The sequence below is a fragment of the Alexandromys fortis genome, unplaced genomic scaffold (assembly GCF_014885135.2).
Source record: "Alexandromys fortis isolate MF-2015 unplaced genomic scaffold, M_Fortis_MF-2015_v1.1 scaffold_315, whole genome shotgun sequence".
NCBI classification, from domain to species: Eukaryota; Metazoa; Chordata; class Mammalia; order Rodentia; family Cricetidae; genus Alexandromys; species Alexandromys fortis.
The window spans coordinates 64,284-88,283 of NW_026068188.1; the positions used below are offsets into that span (position 1 = coordinate 64,284).

Genomic DNA, 24,000 nt, shown 5'->3' on the forward strand with positions numbered 1-24,000 from the left:
AAATCCTTTCTTTTGATGTTCTGAACACTGAGTTATAGAACTCACTAGATGCCCACCCCCCTTTTTTGCTATGGTCACTAAAATGCTTAGTGTTTCTTTTAATCCTCATCAGAAAGAAAACGTCCATGATATCATGATGTTTGCTATGGAAGCTTATGTTTCATATGACAAATGTTTACCTGTACATTATTTATCTGAGAATGGTGATCTTGCATAAAATTTGAAACCACTTTTAGTTCTGTAGTCTAGGCTCATACTTATTTCTGCTTCTATTGAAACCTATCAGCCCCCTTATTAGCAAATTCATGAAATAATCTGGTTGTTTCGGAGTCTAAGTATAAAATGTGTTCATTTTTGTTCCTCCTTCAACTACAGCCATATGTAACTTAAAAATTAGAAAACTCGTAGCCATGGTGTTTAAAGCATGTAATCCCATTACTCTGAGAACTGAGAAAGGAATATCAAGTTTTAGATAGGTCAGCCCTTACCTAGATATGCCCTATCTCAAATAAGGAGGTAAATATATGACAATATGCTTAGTCTGTTTCAATAAATACTTAGATCGATATTGTTAACACCATTTTGCCTAGTAGACAGGCCATATTGCAATAATCAATACTTAAAAAACAATTTAAATTTCAAATTTACCTGTGACTGTGGATGAGAGCATTCAAAGCTAGGCCATCAGACCAGCTGGTGGTGAAGTTGATGACGTTAACCTGTGGATAATTGCGCGTTGATTGTCGGACCCAGCTCAGAAGAATCTTTTCAGTGTTGGTTTGCTGCAATCCAGCCATGATAGTTTTCATCACATTTTTGACCTGTTTGTTAAAGAAATTTTCAATAAAAAGCACATATCCCCAAACAAGTACTCCTCACATTTTTAAAATAGTAATGCCTCTGGTTCTTGAGGAAGGTTGTTTCCTAATTTTTTGAGAAATCGCCACACTGACATCCAAAGGGGCTGTACCAGTTTGCACTCCCACCAGCAATGCAGGAGTTTTCCCTTTACCCCAAACCTCTCCAGCATAAGTTGTCGTGAGTGTTTGTGATATTGGCCATTCTTATAGGTCTAATATGGAAACTCAGTGTTGTTTTGATTTGCATTTCTCTGATGACTAAGGATGCTGAGCATTTCCATAAGTGTCTTTCAGCCACTTTAGATTCCTCTGTTGAGAGTTCTCTGTTTAGGTCTGTACTCCATTTTTTTATTGGATTAATACCACTTTTGGTAATAATAATTACCCAAAGGATGCTCAACTATACTACAAGGACATGTGCTCAACTATGTTAATAGCAGAATTGTTTGTCATAGCTATAACCTAGCAACAACCTAAATACCCCTCAACTGAAGAATGGATAAGGAAATGTGGTACATTTATACAATGGAGTACTACATGGGAGAAAAAAATGACATCTTGAAATTTGCAGACAAATGGATGGATCTAGGAAACATCATATTGAGTGAGGTAACCCAGACCCAGAAAGACAATTAGCATATGTACTCACTCATAAGTGGTTTTTAAACATAAAGCAAAGAAAACAAGCCTACAAATCACAGTTCCAGAGAACCTAGACAACAATGAGAACCCTAAGAGAGATGTACATGGATCTAATATACATGGGAAATAGAAACAAACAAGACCACCTGAGTAAATTTGGAGGATGGGGACTATGGGAGAGGGTTGAAGGGGCAGAGAAAAAAAGAATCCCTCTGATTTTCATGGATAAATGGTGGGAATATTATGGATGTGTGTGTGTGTGTGTGTGTGTGTGTGTGAGAGAGAGAGAGAGAGAGAGAGAGAGAGAGAGAGAGAGAGAGATTATAAGTAATACACTTCATTGAATCAGAATTGACTCTAATTGAAATTGGTTAGGAATCAATTCGGTGTGATTGTTGTCTGAGAAATACGTTCAATATCATCTTTAAAGTCTAGCATACTAAAATACTGTTTTGAGACTTGCTCTTTTTGTAACTTTCAATAGACTTAAAAAGACAGGGTATAAAATATTAGACTTATTTTTAGTCAATAGTAAGATAAATCACTAGTGTTTACAAATAGAAAAGCAATTTTAGTAAGAAAATGTTTGCTTATAATAAAAATGCCTTCAGAAGGATGTAATTATATATATTTACACATACACATATGCAATAATTGAATAAAAAGAGGGTAACAATTTTGGAGTTGAGGAAACACAGTAGGGGCTGGAGGGAGCAAAAGGAAACTAAAAGTTAAGTCATTCTATAATTTAAGAACAATATTTTGCTTTATAATGCATATTATTTTTTCCTTTTTATTAGCTTACTATATGAAATTCAGCAAGTTACCTACCCATTTAATCACCAGATTATTTATCTCCAGAAAGAAGATTGTTTTCACAACATTCCAAAATACAGTGAACTAAAATACCCTAGATCCATTTTGTAACTTAGAAAATAATGCCTATTATGCTAACTAACTGCACTGACTAGCTTTATATCAACTTGGCACAAGCTAAAGTCATCTGAGAACAGAGAACCTCAATTCAGAAATTGCCTTCCTATGATCAGGTTACTGGCAAGCCTTTAAGACATTTTTCTTTTAAAAAAAAATAGTGATTTATTTGGGTGGGCTCATGCTGTTGTAGGTGGGACTATCCCTGGTCTTGTGGTCCTGGGTTCTGGAAGAAAGCAGAATGTTCAACTAGTGAGGAACAAGCCACTGAGTTGCATGCTTCTATGCCCTTGTCATCAGCTCCTGCCTCTAGTTCCTTTTCATGTTTGAGTTTCTGTACTGACTTCCTCCAATAATAAACAGTGATGTGAAAGTGTAAGCCAAATAAACTGTTTCTGCCCCATAAAACTTTAGCCATGGTGTTTCACAACAGCAATAATAACTCACAGACACTTACCGGACTGAAAATGTTTACCTGTTGAAATTTTTAAAAATCGACAAGTTAACAATATGTAAAAGAGGAATATGCATGCCTAACAGCTATAGATGAACGCTTTCTTTTTCCTTTTATCAATTGCATTCAGCACACTTGTTTTATAGTGTTTGAATAGGTACAAATATTATTTAGAAATTTATTGAATTTCAAACTTTCATTCCCCTAAGTAGTCTGATAAAGATGCACATTCTAAACATTTTTATAAATTTTAAGAATGAAGTGATACTTCATTTCAGGTTTTTTAATCTACAGAATCATTTAAGTGACTATTCTCTTTCTTTTAAAAGCTAAAATGGAACCATTATGAGATACTTGCAAGAGTAGGTAAGTAAATATGATTAATGCTTACCTACATAGTTTTCCTTTGTGTAAACCTAAGGTATGTGTGCACAAAGATGTGATGTGACAATATATATACAATCATTATGCATCAGTGTGAAATATAAATATATTTTGGGTTGTATTTTTTATCTATTAAGAGATTAACACATATTTGCCTTTGTAGTAAATACATATTTTAACAACTCATATTAGTTGTCTTTTTATGAACTGTTGAATGTAAATTATGGGATATAATATAAAATCTGATTTTAAAACACTTATAAAGTTAGAGATGATATTTGAAACATGGTGATAGTTTGAATGTATGAAATCTGTGTATATGTGTGGCACAATCTGCTGATGACTCTATCTCTTAGCGCTGGATTCTCCACAATTTTGTCATTCATCTCTGACCTACTAACTATTTACCTAGTTACTCTATAAATAGTAGGTCAAACAATCATATACAATATATAATCTTTCACAGCATATTCTAATATTATGACATTCATGACCCCCAGGTACAACCATTTGTAGAAGTATGCTTTGTGTACTTTATTGAAGCAGGGTTGAAATAAGTCATTAATGGCATATTGGTGATGATGGATTTTCTCTGATCAGGCAAGCCTCCAATGATGAATGGAATTCATTTGCAAAATGCTTGACCAGACTGTCCTCTATGTGTATAATGTTTAAGGACAAAACAATATTCAATCCAAAATGCTTTTAGCATCATTGTATGTCTAATTCAGCTTATCAGGCTCAGCATCATTGGCATTGATTCTACTAGAGCAAAATATCACTGAGAGAAAAAGAAAGAGTAATATGTATGTATAATTATTGTTTCTCCCTTTCCTACATAAAAATTGTTGCCAGGAAATCATTAAGATGGCTAGAAAGATGAACTTGGGATCAGAAAATAATCTTTTCTTCAAGGCTCACAGTGCTTATAAAAGTATCAACTGAAACAAATATGTAAATATTTGTTAATTGGAATGCAACCATGACTAAGAAAGGAAGGGTAGATGTGTAGATAATGGCTTGGGCACAATTTTAGCCTGTGAAAGATTCCGAATTCCATCTTTCATAGTGAAAAAAGGCAACGGCCAAAGTGACAGTGTTACCTAGCTAGGTAAACAACGTATAATGTACAGAAAGCTGGACCAGCAAAGATTCCCCTTGGAGGAACAGTTTGTTACTCAGCTGTTATCACACAGACTCCTGCTGTTAGTCTCCTGGGGAGCTACCTGAATTTCAGAGCCCTGTCACCAACGGTCACAGCTTTTCTGCTGTCACACATCTCCATTGCTGATAAAATGGAGCAGAATAAACTATCAGCCATCTGAACTTCAGTTAGGTCACTGTTGGCCAGGTTCACCATGGTGTTAAATAAAGCCACTTAGATTCTCTGTCACCATGAGGCTATAGCTCTTTCTCTTTCAACTCCTGCCACCACTGTTCTTACTCTCCAGAGCAGGAATTAATAAACGTGTCCCAGCACAGATTTGCCCACTTAAACTACTTCCCTAAATGCATCCCTCTTGAGAATCAAGCAATGAAGAGATGTGTCATCCTGATGAGGAACAGGGCAAGAACTAATTTGCACAGTTTGACAGGGCTTTGGAGAAAGGACTTTCAGCAGCAGAAAACATGGCACTCTCTGGTAACTGGATGTTGAAGTAATATTAAAAATAAATATACCAATGTGAATAACACTTAGAATTAAGAATTATCCTTAGCTTAGCCAGCAGAGGTAGGTACCTGATTTAATATCATATCAGCACATAGTATATATCCTTTAATTTATTATAAAGTCAAGTTCTTATTGTGTAACTCTACCTTGCCTTGATCTCATAACTCTCCATTGTCAGCCTTCTGACAACAGGGATTATTGGTGAGCACCACCATGGTCAGATGACATCAGAATTTTTTTCAAAGCCACTTATTTCAGAACGTATATATTCAGTTTCTTTTCAGGATAAAAGTTGTATATGAAGTGGAGACTAGAAAGGTGATGATGGAGAAATAAGTTTGGCATTCACAAGTTTCACAAGTCCAACATTCTTTATAGCAGTATTAAAAACATAATACATGGCATTGGAAGAAAATATTTGCATATATGCATTTGCTTTAATGCTATTCACAGTTGAATAAATATATAAAATATATTATATTGACCAGAGTCTGCTTTTATTTTTTTCTGAGATATTGAAACTTCACTATTTAGTATAAAAACACATATATGATCTTGGTGAGAGAATCTTTTGGGATTCAAGGAGGAAGGAGGAGTATTGAGCAAGGGATTTTTTAAGGATTGTTAAGTGGTTTTAAGAAAATATGTCAGCATGCTAGGAGAGGTGATGTAAGTAGGAAGAGAATGCAAGAGTCTGTACACATGCACTCACAACGCTAAGGTACTTTAAGTACACAATTGGAAAGTAGATGCACTGTATAAGTATGTCTTAGATAAGGAAAACAGTAAGTAAGGGAATTTCTTTTAGTATTTCTGGGTGTAAAAATCCTTCTCCCCATAACAACACCCCCCTTCCCTGGTGCAGGGGAATTGTCTGTATCCTGTCAATCATGTTTTAAATAGACGCTGATTGGCCAGGCAGGAAGTATAGGTGGGACAACCAGAAAGGAAGTAAAGGTGGGACAATGAGAACAGGAGAATGCTGGGTAGGAGGAAGCCCATTCCTCCACAGTCCTGCCCAGAGCACAGAAGAAGCAAGATGTGACCTACCCTGCCAAAAAAGGTACTGAGCCATGTGGCTATCATAGATAAGAATAATAGGTTAATATAAGTTATAAGAGCAACTCTGAGGCCTGAGCTAGTGGGCCAATAAGTTTATGTATAATGTAGACTCTCTGTGTGAATTTCTTTGGGGCTAACCAACTGTGGGAACTGGACAGGACAGAAACCCCCACAAGCAGTCCCTCATGTTATGCCTCCCACAGAATAAGCAGCGACTACTTAAAAACAGATGAAGGGAGCATCAGGAAGCACAATGTTGACATTCTATCTTGGAGTGCGTGGGAAAGGAGTTGCAAGGGCACTAGAGGAGACAGGATTGGATGGAATTCTGTAGGAAACCAACTCAATGATGAACACAAGTTCACAAGCCTTTTGGAGATCTCTGAATCCCTGTGTTGTCCTCCTTGCTTTGTCACAGCTGATGGCCGTAATTCGAGCATCATCTACAGACTGGGTCCCCTCGGAAGCTCTTACTAGGTCATCAGAGAAATGTGTTCAAAACAATTACAGTCATTCTGCTAGCACTTCTGGTGTCTTTTGTGGTCCTGTGTGCCTTATTTCATTTTTTTTAAATGTTTCAGCTTAATTCTACAAACAATTGATTGCATGGAAAGATACTGAGCAGCATAATGAAATCATTGGGGGGAGGCGGGGTATGTTGACACAGAGCTGATTTTAGTAAAGAAACCATTTCTATATGAAAATCGCTAGAAACTTGCCAGCTTTGGATCATGTTAAAAGGTATATTTGTTTTCTGTTCTTTTAATACTGCTGTAAAATGTAGTTGAGCCCAGCCAAAATAAAAATCTATCAGAACAATGGAATTATCAGTATGGCTGTTGGGTTGAGTAAGTACATGGCTGGTCCCTCCACTTTACATCAGACTAAGTAATAGTTACAATTCTAAATAAAAGTCAACTCAAGTAAATGAAATAATCATGGCCAAATATTATACCCAATGAAAGAAGCTTCACAGGAAAGAACACATATCAGACAAGACCTCCTCAGAAAAGTATGAGGGGGGAGAGAAGGGAGAGTGGAAGGGGACATGGAGGGGAGGGAGGAGGAGAATATGAGGGAATGGGATGTTCAAGAGAAGGGAAGGACAGAGAAGCAGATAAAGGAAAGTGATATCCTGATTGAGGGAGCCATTAAAGAGCTATCAAGAAACAGCACTAGGGAAAATCCTAGGAATTCTCAAGGATGATTCCAACTAAGACTCTAAACAACAGTGGAGAAGATACCTAAATTGGCCTTACCCTGTAATCAGACTGATGATGAGCTTAATTGTCATCACAGAATTTCAATGATCAACTGATGGAAGCAGATAGAGAGATCTACAGGGAAGTACTGGGCCGAGATACCTGAGACAAGTCCAAGAGAGGGAGGAGTGATAATACGAGAAAAGGAGTTAAGACCATGATGTTGATACCCACAGACACTGCTGACCTGAGCTAGTGAGAGCTCATTGACTCTGGACTGATAGAGGGCAAACCTGTATAGAACTAAAATTTAGACCTGCTGAATGTGGGGGGCATTTATGAGGATTGTACAGTGTGTGAGGCCAATAGCAGTGGGACCAGGATGTATCTCTAGTGCTTAAACTGATATCTAGGAGCCCATTCTTTTTGGAGTGATACCTTGCTCAACCTAGATGTAGTAGGGAGGACGTTGGGCTTGCCTGGAAGTGAAATGTCAGACTTTGTCGACTCCCCATGGGAAACCTTAGCCATTCTGAGGAGTGGATGGGGGAAGTAGGGTAGAGGGAAGGTGGAGGAGGCAGGAGCAGGGGAGGCAGAGGGAATGGGGATAGCTATTCAAAATGAGAAAAGATTGTATTAAAAAATTTCTAATAAAAAAGAAGATCCCATTGGAGCAATATTTCCCCAAACCACAAATATATACAAAGAAATGCTTTAATCGTTTTCCAAGACTAGAGTAGTAGCTCTGACAGATTTTAAATGCACAGAAATTTCCCCTGGAGGTAGTATAAAAGTGCTAAAATTGGTCTGTTGTGATGGTTACACATCTCTGTAAATAACATAAGATTTTTGTTTGACTAGAGAAAAACTTTCTTTCCTACAGATACTTTGAGAAACTACTGAGCTGAGCAGAAGAATTAAGCCTGATTGAAGAACACTGAATTTTACATAAAGAATTAGTAATTTATGGTTAAAAATATATCTTAGAAAAAAGAAAAGGCAGGCACATCTCAACTATCTCCAAATTTGTAAACTCTTTAAAGATGCTAAGCAATCCTTGTCATTTTTACCGACAGTTGAAAACAAGTTTACAACACTATTTTAACAGCAGCTATTTTCTCATCTAATCCTGACAGGAAATAAAAACATGTTCATGCATTTCCCTTTTGAAAGAAAAGGAATTATTATGACATTATATCCAATAGTGTTAAGTTAGTAAATAGGTACGTTTAAATTTAAGCTCATGTTGTAATGACTTTAAATGTTCATATGCTTTTCACTTAACCAAATGACCTATGATCTGGTTTAAAGTGTTAGAATAAATTAGACAAGAACAAAAAGCCCTATCCTCAAGTTATTGAGAAAAATGCGATTCCAAAAGCTGACTGTATAATAGGCATACTCCTAAAAATATTCCTATTCTATTAATCTTTCACCATTATAGGTATATATTTTGAAAATACAAGATTGATAAGTTTATTTTTTTACAGTGGTCATTTAAAGAACAGATAAATTTTTCTTTATAAAATTCTATAGTTTGTTAAGTGCACATATTTGCTAAAATTTTTAGATATGGTTGGGATTTTGTCTTATTTTGCCAACTTTACCCCATGACAAAATTTCAACAATATTCCTACAACTATTCCAGAACATATTTTTTGATTATCCTATCCAAAATGACATACATGTGTAAATTTAAAAGGCAGTCCTGGGAAGATGGCTAGGTAATATCAGTGATATGTGTTTATTTTGTAGGTCAAAGAAATGAAAGAAGGGGTTAGCAACCTCTTTTATAAAAAGGCAATGTCTGGTAGTATATTTACCTGCCAGTGGAGGATGATATTCCAAATCAAACCAAGAGTCAGCTTATGATTTCCATCCACTATGTCACTGCTTCCTATATTCACCAAATCAACCTGATAAAAAAGAAGAAACTGTTTGAATGGATAGCAAATGATTAATTATAAATAAAACAAAATGTGAAAGTATTGCATTTAGCTATTCTTAGAGCCTAAGCAACAGTACAGATTTAAAAATGTAATGCAAAAATGAAATGAAATGCATTTTAAGTTCACTTTCCATATTAAATAAGTACCTAGGAACTAGATGATGAAAGTATTAACATATGAATGTACCACTGCACATTAAAGAGACCAGAGTTCTCCAAATAAAATGGATAATAGTAATAATTCACAAAAGGATGCATGAAATTATGACATGCTGACTAGTATCAAATCAAGTTGAAACTTAGAAACAAAACACATAAAAATAAAATAAGAAGCATCAGCAGTATTTCTATGTAGCATAAAAGAAAATCTGGCCTGGAAGTCATGGTGCACTACTTTAATCCTAGCACTCAGAAGCAGAGGCAGGAAAATATCTATAAGATCGATGCCAACCTGGTTTACAGAACAAGTTTCAGGATAGTGGAGGCTACAAAGAGAAACTCTGTCCTTAAAAAAAAAAAAGAAGGAAAGGAAAGGAAAGGAAAGAAAAGAAAAGGAAAGAAGGAAGGAAGGAAGGAAGGAAGGAAGGAAGAAAGAAAGAAAGAAAGAAAGAAAGAAAGGAAGGAAGGAAGGAAGGAAGGAAGGAAGGAAGGAAGGAAGGAATTCTGATATGATGACTTTGGATGAATATATTTGTCTGAAATCTCTTGCTTTAAAAAAATATTACAACTCTTTTAAAAGCAATTGTAGCTAATAGGTGACTATCTTGTCCCTTCAGAGGACTGATTTGGGAAACAAAATATGTGTTTTGCTTTTCATAGTAAATTTTGATCCTCTGCTTAGAATAAGGTTTGTCCTCAAAGGTTGCATGTGGTGACAGCTTAGATCCCGGTGTAAAGAACTGAGAGATGGAGAAACATAAAAGTGGGACTTGGTGAAAGAATTTCAAGTCATTGAGGGAATCAACTTTAGAAGAAATAGGTTTTCATGTATAAAGATATGTATAGCAAGGAACTAGATTAGTTTCTATAAAAGTTACTATAATATAATTTTGGTTTTCTCAGTTTGTATTTTTGTGTTTATTCCTTGGTGTATAACCAAGCTCTCTTCTCTCTCTCTCTCTCTCTCTCTCTCTCTCTCTCTCTCTCTCTCTCTCTCTCTCTCCCTCACACACAAATACACACACACTCACACAGAGATTTCTAACATGTGATTCTATCTTCCATGCTAACATCATGCCTTTCGACCTGTAGTAGTAATAGTTGTTAATAAACATTTTGGTAAGTGACCAGTTATGGGAAATGTCTTAAAACAACACAAAACACACCATCAAGACATACTATGTCACTTATCTTTTATGTTCCAAGCTTATTAATTAAAATTAAGTTAAACATGAGCTAAAGAAAATTAAGCGCATAAATTTGGGCCTTGTGGTATATGTATATAATCTTATATTCTTGGGAGACAGAGAGACAGGATTGTTCCAATGAAATCAGCCTTTGTGTCTAAAACCCAATATACCAAGGAAAAAATGTGGTACATATACCCAATGCATTTTTATTCAGTCATTGAAAAGTTTAAATTATTTCATTTCTAATAAAACGGTTGGAACTGCATATAGCTATGTAATCTCAAATAAAGCAAGCACAGAATGTCAAGCACTGTGTGATAGAGATCCTTTGCAAAATCTCCAAAAGTTGATTTTATTGATGTCGAGACTAGAATGTGGGTCACAGTATAGTTGGAGCACAGGAATTAGAAAGGTAGTGTTGGGAAAAGGCTAATTAAGGGTCAGTAAGTTACAGTATAATAGAAGCAAAAATTTCTGTTATACAATTTGCATGGTAGGGTGACTTTAGGCAACAATAATGTTGTGAACATTTCAGAATGGTAGAACAAAAGGTTTTGGAATTTTTCACCAGAAATATGTGGTATTTGAAGAGCTGTATTTAATTTGATTTGAACATCACATGATATATATATATATATATATATATATTTCATGTGATGCAATACATATCATATTGCAACCTTATATAAGATTCCATTGATAAGCATATTTTTGTTTCTAATATCAAATAAAATTGAACATCTTAAATTTTAAGCTATTATTTATTTATATATTCAAACATTTTATTTGCACAATTGCCTGAATGACATATTGTTTCTTTCCTAATTATTGTGAGTTAATGGTTCTATTTTTTGCTTATCCCTCTTTCTTCTCACTTTATCCTAATATGATCAACAAAGTCGTGCTTTTTCTTGACATCTATGATCATTGTGATAGTTTGTATGAGAATTAACTCCATAGGCACATGCATTATTAACCCCATAGGCTCATACATTTGAATACTTGGTCCTTAGTGTGTGGAAACTGTTTGGGGAAAGATTAGGAAGTATGGCCTAGCTGGAGGAGGCTTGTCACTGGGAGTTGCTTTTGAGGTTTCAAAAGCATACACAAGGCCCAGTCTCATTCTCTCTACCTCTCTCTTATAAATAATATGTAAGCTTTCTGCAGCTGCTCTATTTCTGTGCCTGCCTGCCTGCTGCCAACCTGCTGCCATGCTTCCCACCATGATGGTCCTAGACTCACCCTTTGGAAAATAGAAGCAAGGCTCTAAGTTATTATTTAAAAGCAATGCTTTTGTTATGATGTCTCCTCAGAGTAATAGAAAAGAAACTAAGATGAACATCCTTTTATATGTCATAAGCAATTTTCATAGACAAAAACCCACAAGGCTTAAACAAATAAGAGATCATATGTAGATAAAAATGATTTTTGTAAACAATAATCCCCATTATTTATTCATTTTAATAATTATACTGCATTTAATATTTTAGATATTATATAAAAGAGATATCTAATTCCCATTGTTAGATATTTGCATGCTGCTATGATCTTAGCAGGTTTTCTTTTGTGTTAGTTTAAACTCTGCATGGATAAATATTGTGGCCTATATCACTTCAATACCAAGTATAATGAAAGTTTTCATATTAAAGTACGTGTATATATATTTTTCTGTGTGTAGATTTTTGTGTGCATTTCCACATGCATTTATAAAATATGTCTACTATATATACTATAGATACATTTAATATTTAATAATTATTTAGTATTTAATATTATTTAAATGTATTTAATATTATTAATAATAAATATTTAATAATATATTTAATAATAGTCAGCCTCTTCCCATAATTCTTTCATATCCATCACATTCTTCAAACCCTACCCATTTGTGTCCTTTTCTATTTTAAAATAAAGGCCATTAAGTCCAACTTCTGCTTCCATATACTCTTGGGTATGTGGCCTTCACTGGAGTATGATCAACATGCCAGAGGCTACAATTTAAAGAAAACTGATTTTGCCTCTCCAAGAACTATCAGTATGGGTGGAACTCAGATATGGGTGGGACTTCTTGCTCAACTCCCCTCTCCATGTTGGAATTTTGTCTGGCTTAAGCTTAACTCTCTGTATGGCTGAGAATTCATATTTGCAACTGCTTTGGCATTGCAATGTAGCGCTGCAGTAAACAATGCAAGAAAATATTGTTTCCTTGGAGTCATTTATTCTTTATGGCTCTTAAAATCATTCCTCCTCCTCTTTCACAAAGATCCCTGAGCATCAGGAAGAGGGGGCATGATCCAGATGACTGCTTTAAGGCTGAGTATTTTCCAATCTCTTTGTTCTCTGCACCTTGACCGGTTGTGGATCTCTATATTAACTGAAATGGACTGCAAACAAAAGTTTCTTTCCTAAGGGTTTAGAGATTCATTGATCTATAGGTGTGATGAGAAGTCACTAGGACTGTTGGAATTAGGAGAGATTGAGGGGGTGGTATGGAAACCTAGTGCAGCAGAAACTCCTGCAATCTATGAGGGTGACTCTAGTGAGGACTCCTCACAATAGAGGGTAGGGAGTCTGAACTGGTCATCGTTTGTAGTCAGAAAAGGCAACTAGTGGTGGGACTATCTTTTCTTGTTGGCCAAAGAGGTCCTATGGAGATGCGTAAACAACCCAGTCTGATGCTAGGAAAAAAGTTATCCTCTGAAAACTGACAGCAGTTGCTGAGGACAACTTTCACTGAGCTCATTGAACATAGAGAAACCAAGCAGGGCAAGCTTGTAACATTCACCTCTACATTCTAGTCTTCTCATCTCAAGAAGGGTACTCTGCAGGCTATGGAACTACATACCTCGACACCAACCCAGGCACACAATTCTCCACCCACGATCTTCTCTGCCTGAAAGATATGGTGGCACAGAACAAGGGCAAGTGGCCAATCAACTTTTGCTTTAACTTGTCCACACTAAGAGAAGAAGGTCATGTCCTACACTACTGTATGACCAGGAACCAGTGACTAAATTGCTCAGAGACTTATGGTAGAACCAAACACAAGTGGCAAAAAAAGTCATGAAATGATTCCTAATGATATTCTGCTCTAGTAATAGATTTGTACCTCATCTTATAGTTATCAAAGAGGCTTCCTCCAGCAACTGATGGCAACAGAGCCTCACAGTCAGATATTGTGTGGATAGAGCGTCTAAATTGGAAATCTCCATTGGATAATGGATGAGTAAAAATAGGAACAGGAAAATATTGTGTAGGAGTGATAGGAAATGTAAGACACCAGGAGAACATGTGCCACCAAATCAGCTAAGCAGGAGTCACATGGGCTCACAGAGACTGAAGGGGCACACATGGGGCCTGCATGGATCTGCACCAGGTCCTTTGTGTATGTTGTGGCTCTTTGGTTGCTACCCTTGTGAGAATCCTAAAAGTGGACATGGGGCAGATCTCTGACTCTTTATGCTGTGCTTGGGACACTTTTCTTCATATCGAGTTGACTTTTCCAGTCTCAAAATGAGGGGTTTTGCCTTGTCTTATTGGATCTTCTTTTGTGCTGTCTGGAAGTCATCTCTTGGAGATCTCCTCCTTTCTGCAGTGGAAGCAGAGAGGGAGTGGGTCTGGATGAATGGGAAGGTGCTGGAGGTGGAGCTAGAAGTGGAGGCAGGGGAAACTGTGGTTGGGATATATTGTACGAAAGAATAACCTAGTTTTAAAAAATCAAGTTGAGGAATAAAAATTAGAGCAAATCATAAAAAAGAGGGGAGGAAAGGGTAAAAGTGAGTGATATTCTTATAATAAATATTAGGATGTTTGTGTGTGTGTGTGTGTGTGTGTATGTGAGTATGACAGATGAGAATCATTCTATGACTGAATACACTAATTCATTTTGTCATGCATTTTTTATTCTAGGCAATGGAGGAGAGATGGTGAAACTTCCCATTATTTCTGCTTTTAACTCTTTTACAGTTTTAACTTGGAAGTTAAAGTTACAGTTCATTCAATAAGGAAAGTGACAGTTTACAAATAAAATGTTTATGCATTTTGGGCCAGCAATGACAAGAATGTTTCGTAGCTACAAACCCTAATGACAACTAATCCATACCACTTAGCCAACAGAAAATAAAAAAAAAAAAAAAAATTCTCAGAGTATGTTTTCAAGATATGTGGCTTTCTCAGATCTTTTCTGCAATTCACATTTACTTGCAAGTGTAGATACTTTTGTTTCTTAGTTTTTCTGTATAATACCCGATTAAAAGATACAAATTATGAAGGGAAAAGAAATAAACACAAACTATCTTGTCACTCTTCAGTCTTGCTATTTGAATGGGGCTATTCCAAAATTACTACAAATTAAATTTTATCAAATAATTGCACCCAAAAATGAATACATTTTAAAAGAGAATATTTAACGTCATTTTAAAAGTTTGAGTATACATTCAAAATCTTGACACTCTTAAACAGTGACTAATGGCTTAGAACCTACCATGCATTGGATTTGATTAGATAAATGTCTATTCTGGTAGCTACCTTTTATGAGTATACTTTCATCATTTATTTGTATTTCACATCCATATATGTATTTATCATGAAGAGTAAATAACCTATGAAGTTTCTTCCAACATACTAGATGATCCAGGTTTCCTTTATAAACATCCTAAGAGTTTTATAAATTATTAACATGTAGTTAAACATACTTATCTATAGTTAAGTGAATTTGTCTCAAGGATTTACATAATCCTTCTAAATACAATGCATTTAAATTTGAAACTAGAGAAAATTCAACGTGGCTTCACTACCTTGCAGTATGCGCTTTTCCAAAAAGAAATTAAGATTTAAACTATTTAAAATTTCAAGAACTATGACATAAATCACCATTCTCTTCTTCCACTGAGACATGCATGTAATGAATATTTTATAATTGAATGATGAATGGTCTAATATATATAAAATAAAAGGGAAAAATACTGTGATTGTATACCTGTCCATGAAACCAAGTTTCTTCAATCCCTGTTTTGTTTGTATCATTTTAATATTGACTTATGACAATTTTTATTAATTTATTTTGTATGCATGTACAATGTATGTGTAGAAGACAAGTTTTAACAGATTGTCTTCTCCTTCAACCTTGTGGATCCTGTGGATCAAATTTAGGTCACTGATCTTGGCAACAAACAACCTTTACCCCCTGAGCCATTTTACTGTTCTCTTTCCCTATTTCCAATGGTTTAAATTTTATGAAGTCATTCATTCTATGACTTTTACCAGCTATCATATACCACATATATGGACTAAGATATGTTAAAATAATAGTGGCTTCAAACAAATGAAATGACTTTTCTATAATTTAAACATTTTTGATCTCAGTGTTGTAGCATAGGAGAATGCTTTAATGAAGCTATGTTTTCATATATTGCTTACATCATATTTAACAATGAAGTAGGGATTTGTCTGTTTGTTTTTAAGTCCTATAACCTTGAGCAAACATAATCACTTGAAAGGATGATATACGTTAAAACAAACATTCAGTCAATTGTGGTGCATGCCTTTAAACTCAGTACTAAAGGGGTAGAGGCAGGCAGATCTCTGTGAGATTGAGGCCAGCCTGGTCTATAGAGGGAGTTCTAAGACAGCCTGGACTGCTACACAGAGCAACATTGTCTCAACAAAATAAACAAACCAGCAATTTAAAAGAAACAAATCAAGATGAAAGTATCAATTCAGGAAGCCTAGGAGACTACAAAATGTAATCTACACTTTTTGGCAAAGTAGGTATTATAATTAAACATAATTAAGTTTGTTTTATAGTTTGACACTAGAGAGTAACACTTGAGAAACCACACATTTTCCTCATTAATGATTTTACATTACAGAATAAAGTAAAATGTATACAATTTTCCATGCAGTATTACTTAAATTGAATTCTTTTATGCAATATACATTTCATATGTGTTAATATATTATGCTACTTTTCTAAAAGCAAGCATATATAACCTTTCCTTTCCAAGCTTTGCAATTTTGGCCATACAATTTTCAAAAGCATTATTGACATAAAGTTTAAGAAAATCTAAAATTTGTAATGCTATTTGTAAGTATATAAGTATTAGTACACAAAACCTTGACATGAAAGTATCACTGATAAACAAGTACCTCAGGTTAGGTATAAATATACTTGAAAAGGTTGTCTTCCTCTCACTGCAAAAGTTAAAGTCTAAGTTATTTAGTAAGACTAGCAAACTCATATTATCTAATTCTTCAAATTCTTTTAAATTAAAGCATTCTTCAGCTTAAGAGGAACAATATTACAATGCATTGGAATATGAATTTAAAATTGAGATATGTATTTGTTGTGCATTGTTCTGTTTTACAAAAGAATATTTTAGAATATTTCACAGATGATGATGATGTGGATACAAATCATTGAAGCATTTGGCAAATAGACAACAGTTAGTATTTTCACAGAGCTAACAGTATTGGTTTCTTCTGGAATATGGGAAATCAGCATCTCTAATGAGCAAGTCTTTTGAAGACCTATTATGAGGTTTGAAAATAATGACATCTTGAAATTTGGAGGTAAATAGACAGATCTAGAAAACATCATATTGAGTGAGGTAACCCAGATCCAGAAAGACAAATATCATATATACTCACTCATAAAAGTCTTTTAGACAGAAAGCAAAGAAAATTAGCCTACAATTCACAATTCCAGTGAACCTAGACAACAATGGGGACTCTAAGAGAGATGTACATGGATATAATCTACATGGGAAGTAGAAAAAGACAAGATTTCCTGCGTAAACAGGGATCATAGGGACCCTGGGAGACCCTGGGAGAGGGCTGAAGGGGAGAAGAGAAAAATGTGTAGCTCAATAAATTCAATTAAAAAAAGAAAATGTATAATTCAGTGTGAGCCTCTTTGTGACATTGTCTACAAGTTTAATGTTGGATTTTCTAATATACAACCTCTTGTCTCTCTGTTTCCCTACATGTTTCAGAGTGTACACCCCCACAATATCTTCATTTCTGTCTTATGTTATATTCATGTATGTATTCCAAGTAGAAGAATGTATTGTGATAGTTTCCTTTCTTGAATTTTGTTGTTGTTGTTGCTGCTGCTGCTGTTCTTCTTATCATCCTTTCTTTTTTATTTTATTTTATTTTTTTTTATCATCCTTTCTTGTCACCCCCTTCCTCTAGGATTTCTCTGTGTGTCCCTGACTATCCTGGAACTTGCTCTGTAGATGAGAATGGAACTCAGAGATCCAACTGCCTCTGTCCTGAATGCTGGAATAGTAGGCATGTGCCACCACCTCCTGGCTCCCTTCCTCCATTTTATATATAATTTCCCCTAATAATATCACTTATGTTTTCATATGTACAGATAATATAAAGACCGATGATTGTATACACAGAGAGATCAACAGGTAGGTAGGTAGATAGATGGATAGATAGATGATAGATAGATAGATAGATAGATAGATAGATGATAGATAGATGATAGATAGATAGATAGATAGATAGATAGATAGATAGATAGATAGAGGCATTGTGTGTATGACAGAAAACTTGTAATGTTTGTTTCTCACTTATTTGCTTAGTATAATAATTTCCAATTCCACTCATTTCCATGAATATGAAATATATTCATTCCTCTGAACAGCTGAACAAAACCCTCAGTGTGCATATAAAAAAAGAAAATGTAGTAATAGAAATAATACCTTTCTAAAAAAATCTTAACTATAAAATTTGGAAATGCCAGGGAGATGACAGAGCACAGTTGGTTGGTGGCCTGAAGAAAATGTTCAAATTATGGTTTATAAAGAAGTGACATCAAAACATATTACTTTATAACATGACTAAAATTAACTTTAAAAAGCATGAAAGGAGGGATTTTGTATGGATGGAAAAATGCAGATTCCAGAAGCTAAGGATTATTAAGTTAAAACGTCAGTGTCAGGTGTAGGACATTTCTCTGTGTGCTGTTTGTGAAGCAATTCCCATTAGGCCCCCACGAACTACAAGATATAGCTAGTTACATTGGATGCCCAGCAGCGTTTTATGGTAAGAGCCTGTTTCTAAAGACACAACACACTTTTATCGTTGAACATACAGATATCACGCTGGAGCTGAGATGGAAACTTCCTCCCTGCTGGCTCATTTCCACAGTGCCCGAAGATGCTATGCAGGCAGCTGGGGGAGAAAAGCTACCAATGATCCTTGCGGCTGTGCACTCTCCATGCTATAAATCCAGTTCCCAGACTAGCCATAGCCACTTGTTGAAAGGTGGCAGGAGTCCTATTTATCAGACACCCCCTTTGAAGAAGGGAAGTCATCCTTGGTATTATTGGACCCGGTCACATGCCCTGGCCAGGAAGGCCATAAAACCAACTTTTGTTCTGCCAAATGGTCATGTTATCAAACTGCCTTGTAAATATTTAAGCTTGTGCTGAAAGCCTGGTTCTCCTCTCAGCATTTCTCAGAGAAGCTTCTCTTGTTTGCAGTTAGTGGCAGTTAATGCAAGAGATTCACAACTGACAAAGTGCTAAGAGTAATTGATTTTGATTGTAGCCCTAAATATCAACCTGTCCAAGGCTCATAGAATATATTGAAGAAGGTGTTGAAAGAGTGTAAGATTTAAATGTTAGGGAGGAGCACAGTCTATAGGACATGGTATAGCTGTAGCACAACAGTTGTGGTTTTCTCCACAGTGCCAGCATTAGAGGCTTCTACCTGCATGGCTGGCATTTATGTGCACACTGACAATCCAAACTCAGCTGCTCATTTAGGTGGCACAAGCCTTTTACACATTTAGGCATCTTCCAACCCCAGAAAATTTAAACTACACATTAAATAATCTTATTTGAGAGAAAAGGGCCGAAAAATACTATAGAACTGCCTTCTAAGTTCTCCTATAACAGAGTGCTCACACACACACACACACACACACACACACACACAACAAAAAAAAGTTTTGAAGTGTTAGAATTGATACGAGAAAAATGTTCCCTCTCATTGGAAATTTGTTCTCTACCCCTTAAAAAGCCACAAACCGATAGAGGCTCTAGATAATTTTGAAAAATCTAGAACGGGTGAGATAGCAAACAAAGGCATTTCATAGTGTCACCCTATTCCGAGGGAATTTGGAATTTGTACTATCCTTTCTTTGTTTCTCAGTACCATAGCCAGCCAACTTTATTACAAAAAAAATAGGCAGGCATGGGAGCAGAGAAAAATGTAAAGCTCAATAAAAATCAATAAAGAAAGAAAGAAAAAAAACAATTTATCTTTGCTCTCAGCACATCTTGTAATGATGGTATCACTGGACTTAGAAGTGATTTCTTCTCGATACATGGTTTTTCTAAGCTAAACTAGTGATAGCAGAGATAATGCCATGCTAAAACCACTGCCACATAAAAATAAAATCAGACCATAAAGTGGTGTGCATGTTCTATGAAGACAAGATCTGAGCAGAATTCAAGTGGGGATAAAAGAACAGGAATGAGCTGCTTCCCCTCCTCAATACCACTTAAAGTTTTCTCCTTTCTTCCCGTTTCCTCCTTCAAAACACTTGTATGTCTATTCTCATCTTCAGATCTCTTTCACTCTGGCCACACCTCCTTCAGTACTAGTATCTGTGGTAAGGCCAGGTTATGCTTTGTAAATAAGACCTGAAAATGACGCCATCAGTTGACATGCCCATGTCAATGCAGGATCAGAAGCTACAGGCAATATAATGGCTGCAGTGTTGTTTTGAAAGAAAATGTCTCCCAAAGAGAGGGGCACTATTAAAAGGTGTGCTTTTGTGGAGAGGATGTAGCCTTGGTGGGGGAAGTGTGTCATTCAGAACACAGGCTTTGAAGTCTTATACATAGTCAAGCCACACCCAAGGAGACAGTTCACTTCCTGTTGCCTTTTAGTTCATGATGTAGAAATCCCCAGCACCACATCTGGTCTGCCTTCATTCCACCATATTCCCAGACATGATGCTCCCTTCTATGATGGTAATAGACTAAACCTCTGAAACTGTAAACCTGCATCTGAATTAATATTGGGTGGGAAGAGTTTACTAGGCTTACACTTCAGAATTGCTGTTCATCACTGAAGGAAGTCAGGACAGGAACTCAGAGCAGGATCCTGGAAGGCAGGAGCTGATGTAGAGGACATGATGGGAAGCTGCTTACTGGCTTGCTTCCCATGGCTTGTTCAGCCTGCCTCTTATATGACCCAGAACCACCAGCTCAGAAATAGCCCCGCCCACAGTATGCTGGGTGCTCCCCCATTCATTGATCATTAAATGAGAAAATGCCTTACAGCTGGATTTTACAGAAGGAGGCATTTCCTCAGCAAAGACTCCTTCCTCTCTGTGATTCTAGCTTGTTTCAAGTTGACACACACAAAAATACCCAGTCAGTACAGAATGTGTCTTCTGTTTCAGGACAGTAATTACTACATTTGGCTTCTCAAGATAACTTAGACTTTTATGATCATTATGCTAGTGGTTCTCACAACAGACTATAGATTAAAGGTTTTCTTAATTGTTTTTCTAATTATAAATAGCACCAGAGATATCTATTGGTCTCTGGACATTCTAGAGCATTAAAGAATAACATTACTGATAATGGCAAAGATAGAACTTTCTTAATGCCTGGAGGACAGCACAGATCTGAACTTGGAATAATTAAACAAAATTATTAAATTGTTGTGTTTTTATACTCAACTTTATAAGGAGAATTTATACAAAGTGAATGCTATTTTATATATCTGTCTACTATGCTTTGGAGTATGAGGAGAAATGAAATAACTATTCTAAATATACAAAGTATTTATATTATTCTTATACTTCATTTTAACATTAAATATGTTACTATTAAAATGATTATTCTATTACTTTAAATAAAATCTATTATGATTAAGATTTATTTATAGACTTAGAAGATTTCTATAATACTGTGTCCTTGTTATTTGTTTGAATTCTCTTCAGCAAAACAGCAGTTTTTTAGATACTCTTTCAATAGATTTTATCTATATTCATTCCAGTATTTACTTTTGAAAGAACTTCTCTTTTTACCTAATATGCTAGAAAAATTGTTGTTTTCATTAGGTCATTTTAGTCTAATATCAGAAAAACTGAAAATGTAAAGCTGGAAAGCAATCATGTTTGTAAAGTTTCATTAAAATAACTTTCATATGTTAAACGTGACAATGACCCTACATTCATAAATTCAACCTGTTACTTTATAGTTTCCAATGTTACATCCTTTATGTTAGCCTACTATGACTAGACGAGTTGAGAAACACATGCAAGAATGTAAAATATTAAAAATCTATTATGTATTGCAGTTATTTTAAGAATATATGGCAAATGCTTTTGAAATTACATTTTAAAGAGTGTTGGATATAGTCAGAAATATACCCAAAGTGCCTTATAGACATATTGGTCTATTAGAAAGTTTGTAGAAGTTACTATGAAAGGAAAACTATCTCCCTGCAAGGTCGAGATGTAAACTTTAGTTCAGTCTTTCTCAGAGGAGACTAGTTCTCCTCTCTCCTGATCACTCATTTAGTTAGGATTGTTTACTTTTTTCTAGTACATCATATATATTTTCATCCAAGTATACTAAACCAAACAATTCTTCCCCTTCATAGTAGTTGTTGCTTTGTTAAACTTTTATTTTCGATGTGTGTTTAGTGACACAAGAATTAGCTTGATTCGCACTAAGTATGTTCGCATTAGAACTGAAAACATGGCATACTCTTCAGGAATCCATGTCTCTTTGTTTTACAGAATACTGCTACATGAAGGACTCAGTCTGTCTATTAAGACAGCTACATCAAGTAACATATAGAAACAACATGAAAGTCATAGCAGGCACAGGTTTCACCTTTCTCTGGCCTCTATGATTGTGTCCATTGGCTTCCAGAATTACATTAGCTGCAAGCACATACAAAGGAACTAGCACATGGGCTCTGAATAAGAGCCTCTGCGATTTACAAGAGAGCTTAAGAAGCCTTCTCTACATTTGGGCCAAAGCCCTTTCTCAAACATTAAACATGCTGTTTCCTGGTGTTCAGACCCTGTTCAGGTCACCACTTACATTATTTTTCTGTAAGACCTGCAGTGCTTTGTTGACATTGTTCAGAGCATGAACTCTTGTAGATCCTTTTTCTTTTGGCTAAAAAAAAAAGAAAGAGAGAGAGAAATGGTGTTTACTAGGGAACAGAGACAAAAAAAATCTACCTGAAAAGACCAATATAAATTCCACTTTTAAGCTTGAATATTTTACATTTAAATGAACACATACTGTGAAGCATATATTTAAAAAAAAAAGTCTTCAGGCTTTGGGATTTGTCCTTGGCATAGCACATCTTTAGCATAAAGAATCCACCTCCTGGGAAAGAAAGCACATTTTTTCCCTTTACAGTACAATTTGGAATGATTGTGCCTTCACTTTTTTTTTAGCTCAGTGTATATTGTTATAATACCATCAAGGATGGAAAACATTAACAAAATCTATAAAGAAAGTAAGCAGTGAGATAGAAAAGTAAGTTTTAGAAGAGTTTGAAGGAGATGTGAGTTTTGTGGACTGCCCACACTCCACTCACTAACTAGCCCACCTATACAAGCTCAAACAAGCGACCCTTATATAACTCAGTTGGTCATAAAAGAAATGGGGGTAATAGAAAAGAATAACAGGTTGAATAATAGAGGGAGGGACATAGGAGATGAAAATGGAGGTGAGTCTGATCAAAAATACGTTGTTTGAAATTGTAAAACAAATCATAATAAGGTACAGAATTGTCAAATACAAATTATTCCACACAAAATGTTCAGTCAGCATTCAGAAAATGAGAGTCTCTGAAACGTTTACCACTGAATGGGACATACTTATTACATCCCTTACTCCAAGTCCTAGGGATCTTCTTCTTCTTTTTTTTTTTTTTTTGGTTTTTCGAGACAGGGTTTCTCTGTGGCTTTGGAGCCTGTCCTGGAACTAGCTCTGTAGACCAGGCTGGTCTCGAACTCACAGAGATCTGCCTGCCTCTGCCTCCCGAGTGCTGGGATTAAAGGCATGTGCCACCATCGCCCGGCCCCCAGGGATATTCTTAGTCATAAGAGCCAGAGGTTTTTGATGAAAAAAAAAAAAAACATGTTTTCCCGACATAGCATGTTGGATGCACATTGAAACAAACATGTGATTGGGACAAGAAGATCTGTTCAAGACAAGATCTCAATATAGAGTAGGAAGGTGGTGGGTATAAAACCCCAAAACCATCTGCAGAGTTATTGCTGTCTGATAGAAACAGGGAGAAGAAGAGTCAGTTTCCATTAATGATGTGATTCTTGGTAGACTGGATGCACACTAGGGCAGGTCCCATTACCAATATGGGCTTGGCAACAGAAATTGGGCTCAATGGCGAAATAAGAAATGTTAAAAAAAAAAAAACAGGCAGAGGTGGGGCACACCTTTAATCCCAGCACTGGGGAGACAGAGACAG

General features: G+C 35.7%; 1 protein-coding gene across 1 annotated transcript in view; it reads right to left on the minus strand.

Annotated features, from left to right (window-relative positions):
• Positions 1-648: 648 nt before the first annotated feature.
• LOC126492796 (dystrophin-like) overlaps positions 649-24,000 on the minus strand; it is a gene marked incomplete at its 3' end in the record, with an annotated part of 366,806 nt that continues 343,454 nt past the window's right edge. The window contains exons 4-6 of the mRNA XM_050129372.1: positions 22,599-22,676; positions 9,033-9,125; positions 649-821 (exon numbers count right to left, since the gene is read on the minus strand). Coding sequence (XP_049985329.1) covers positions 649-821; positions 9,033-9,125; positions 22,599-22,676 — 344 coding nt within the window. The remainder of the gene's footprint in view (positions 822-9,032; positions 9,126-22,598; positions 22,677-24,000) is intronic.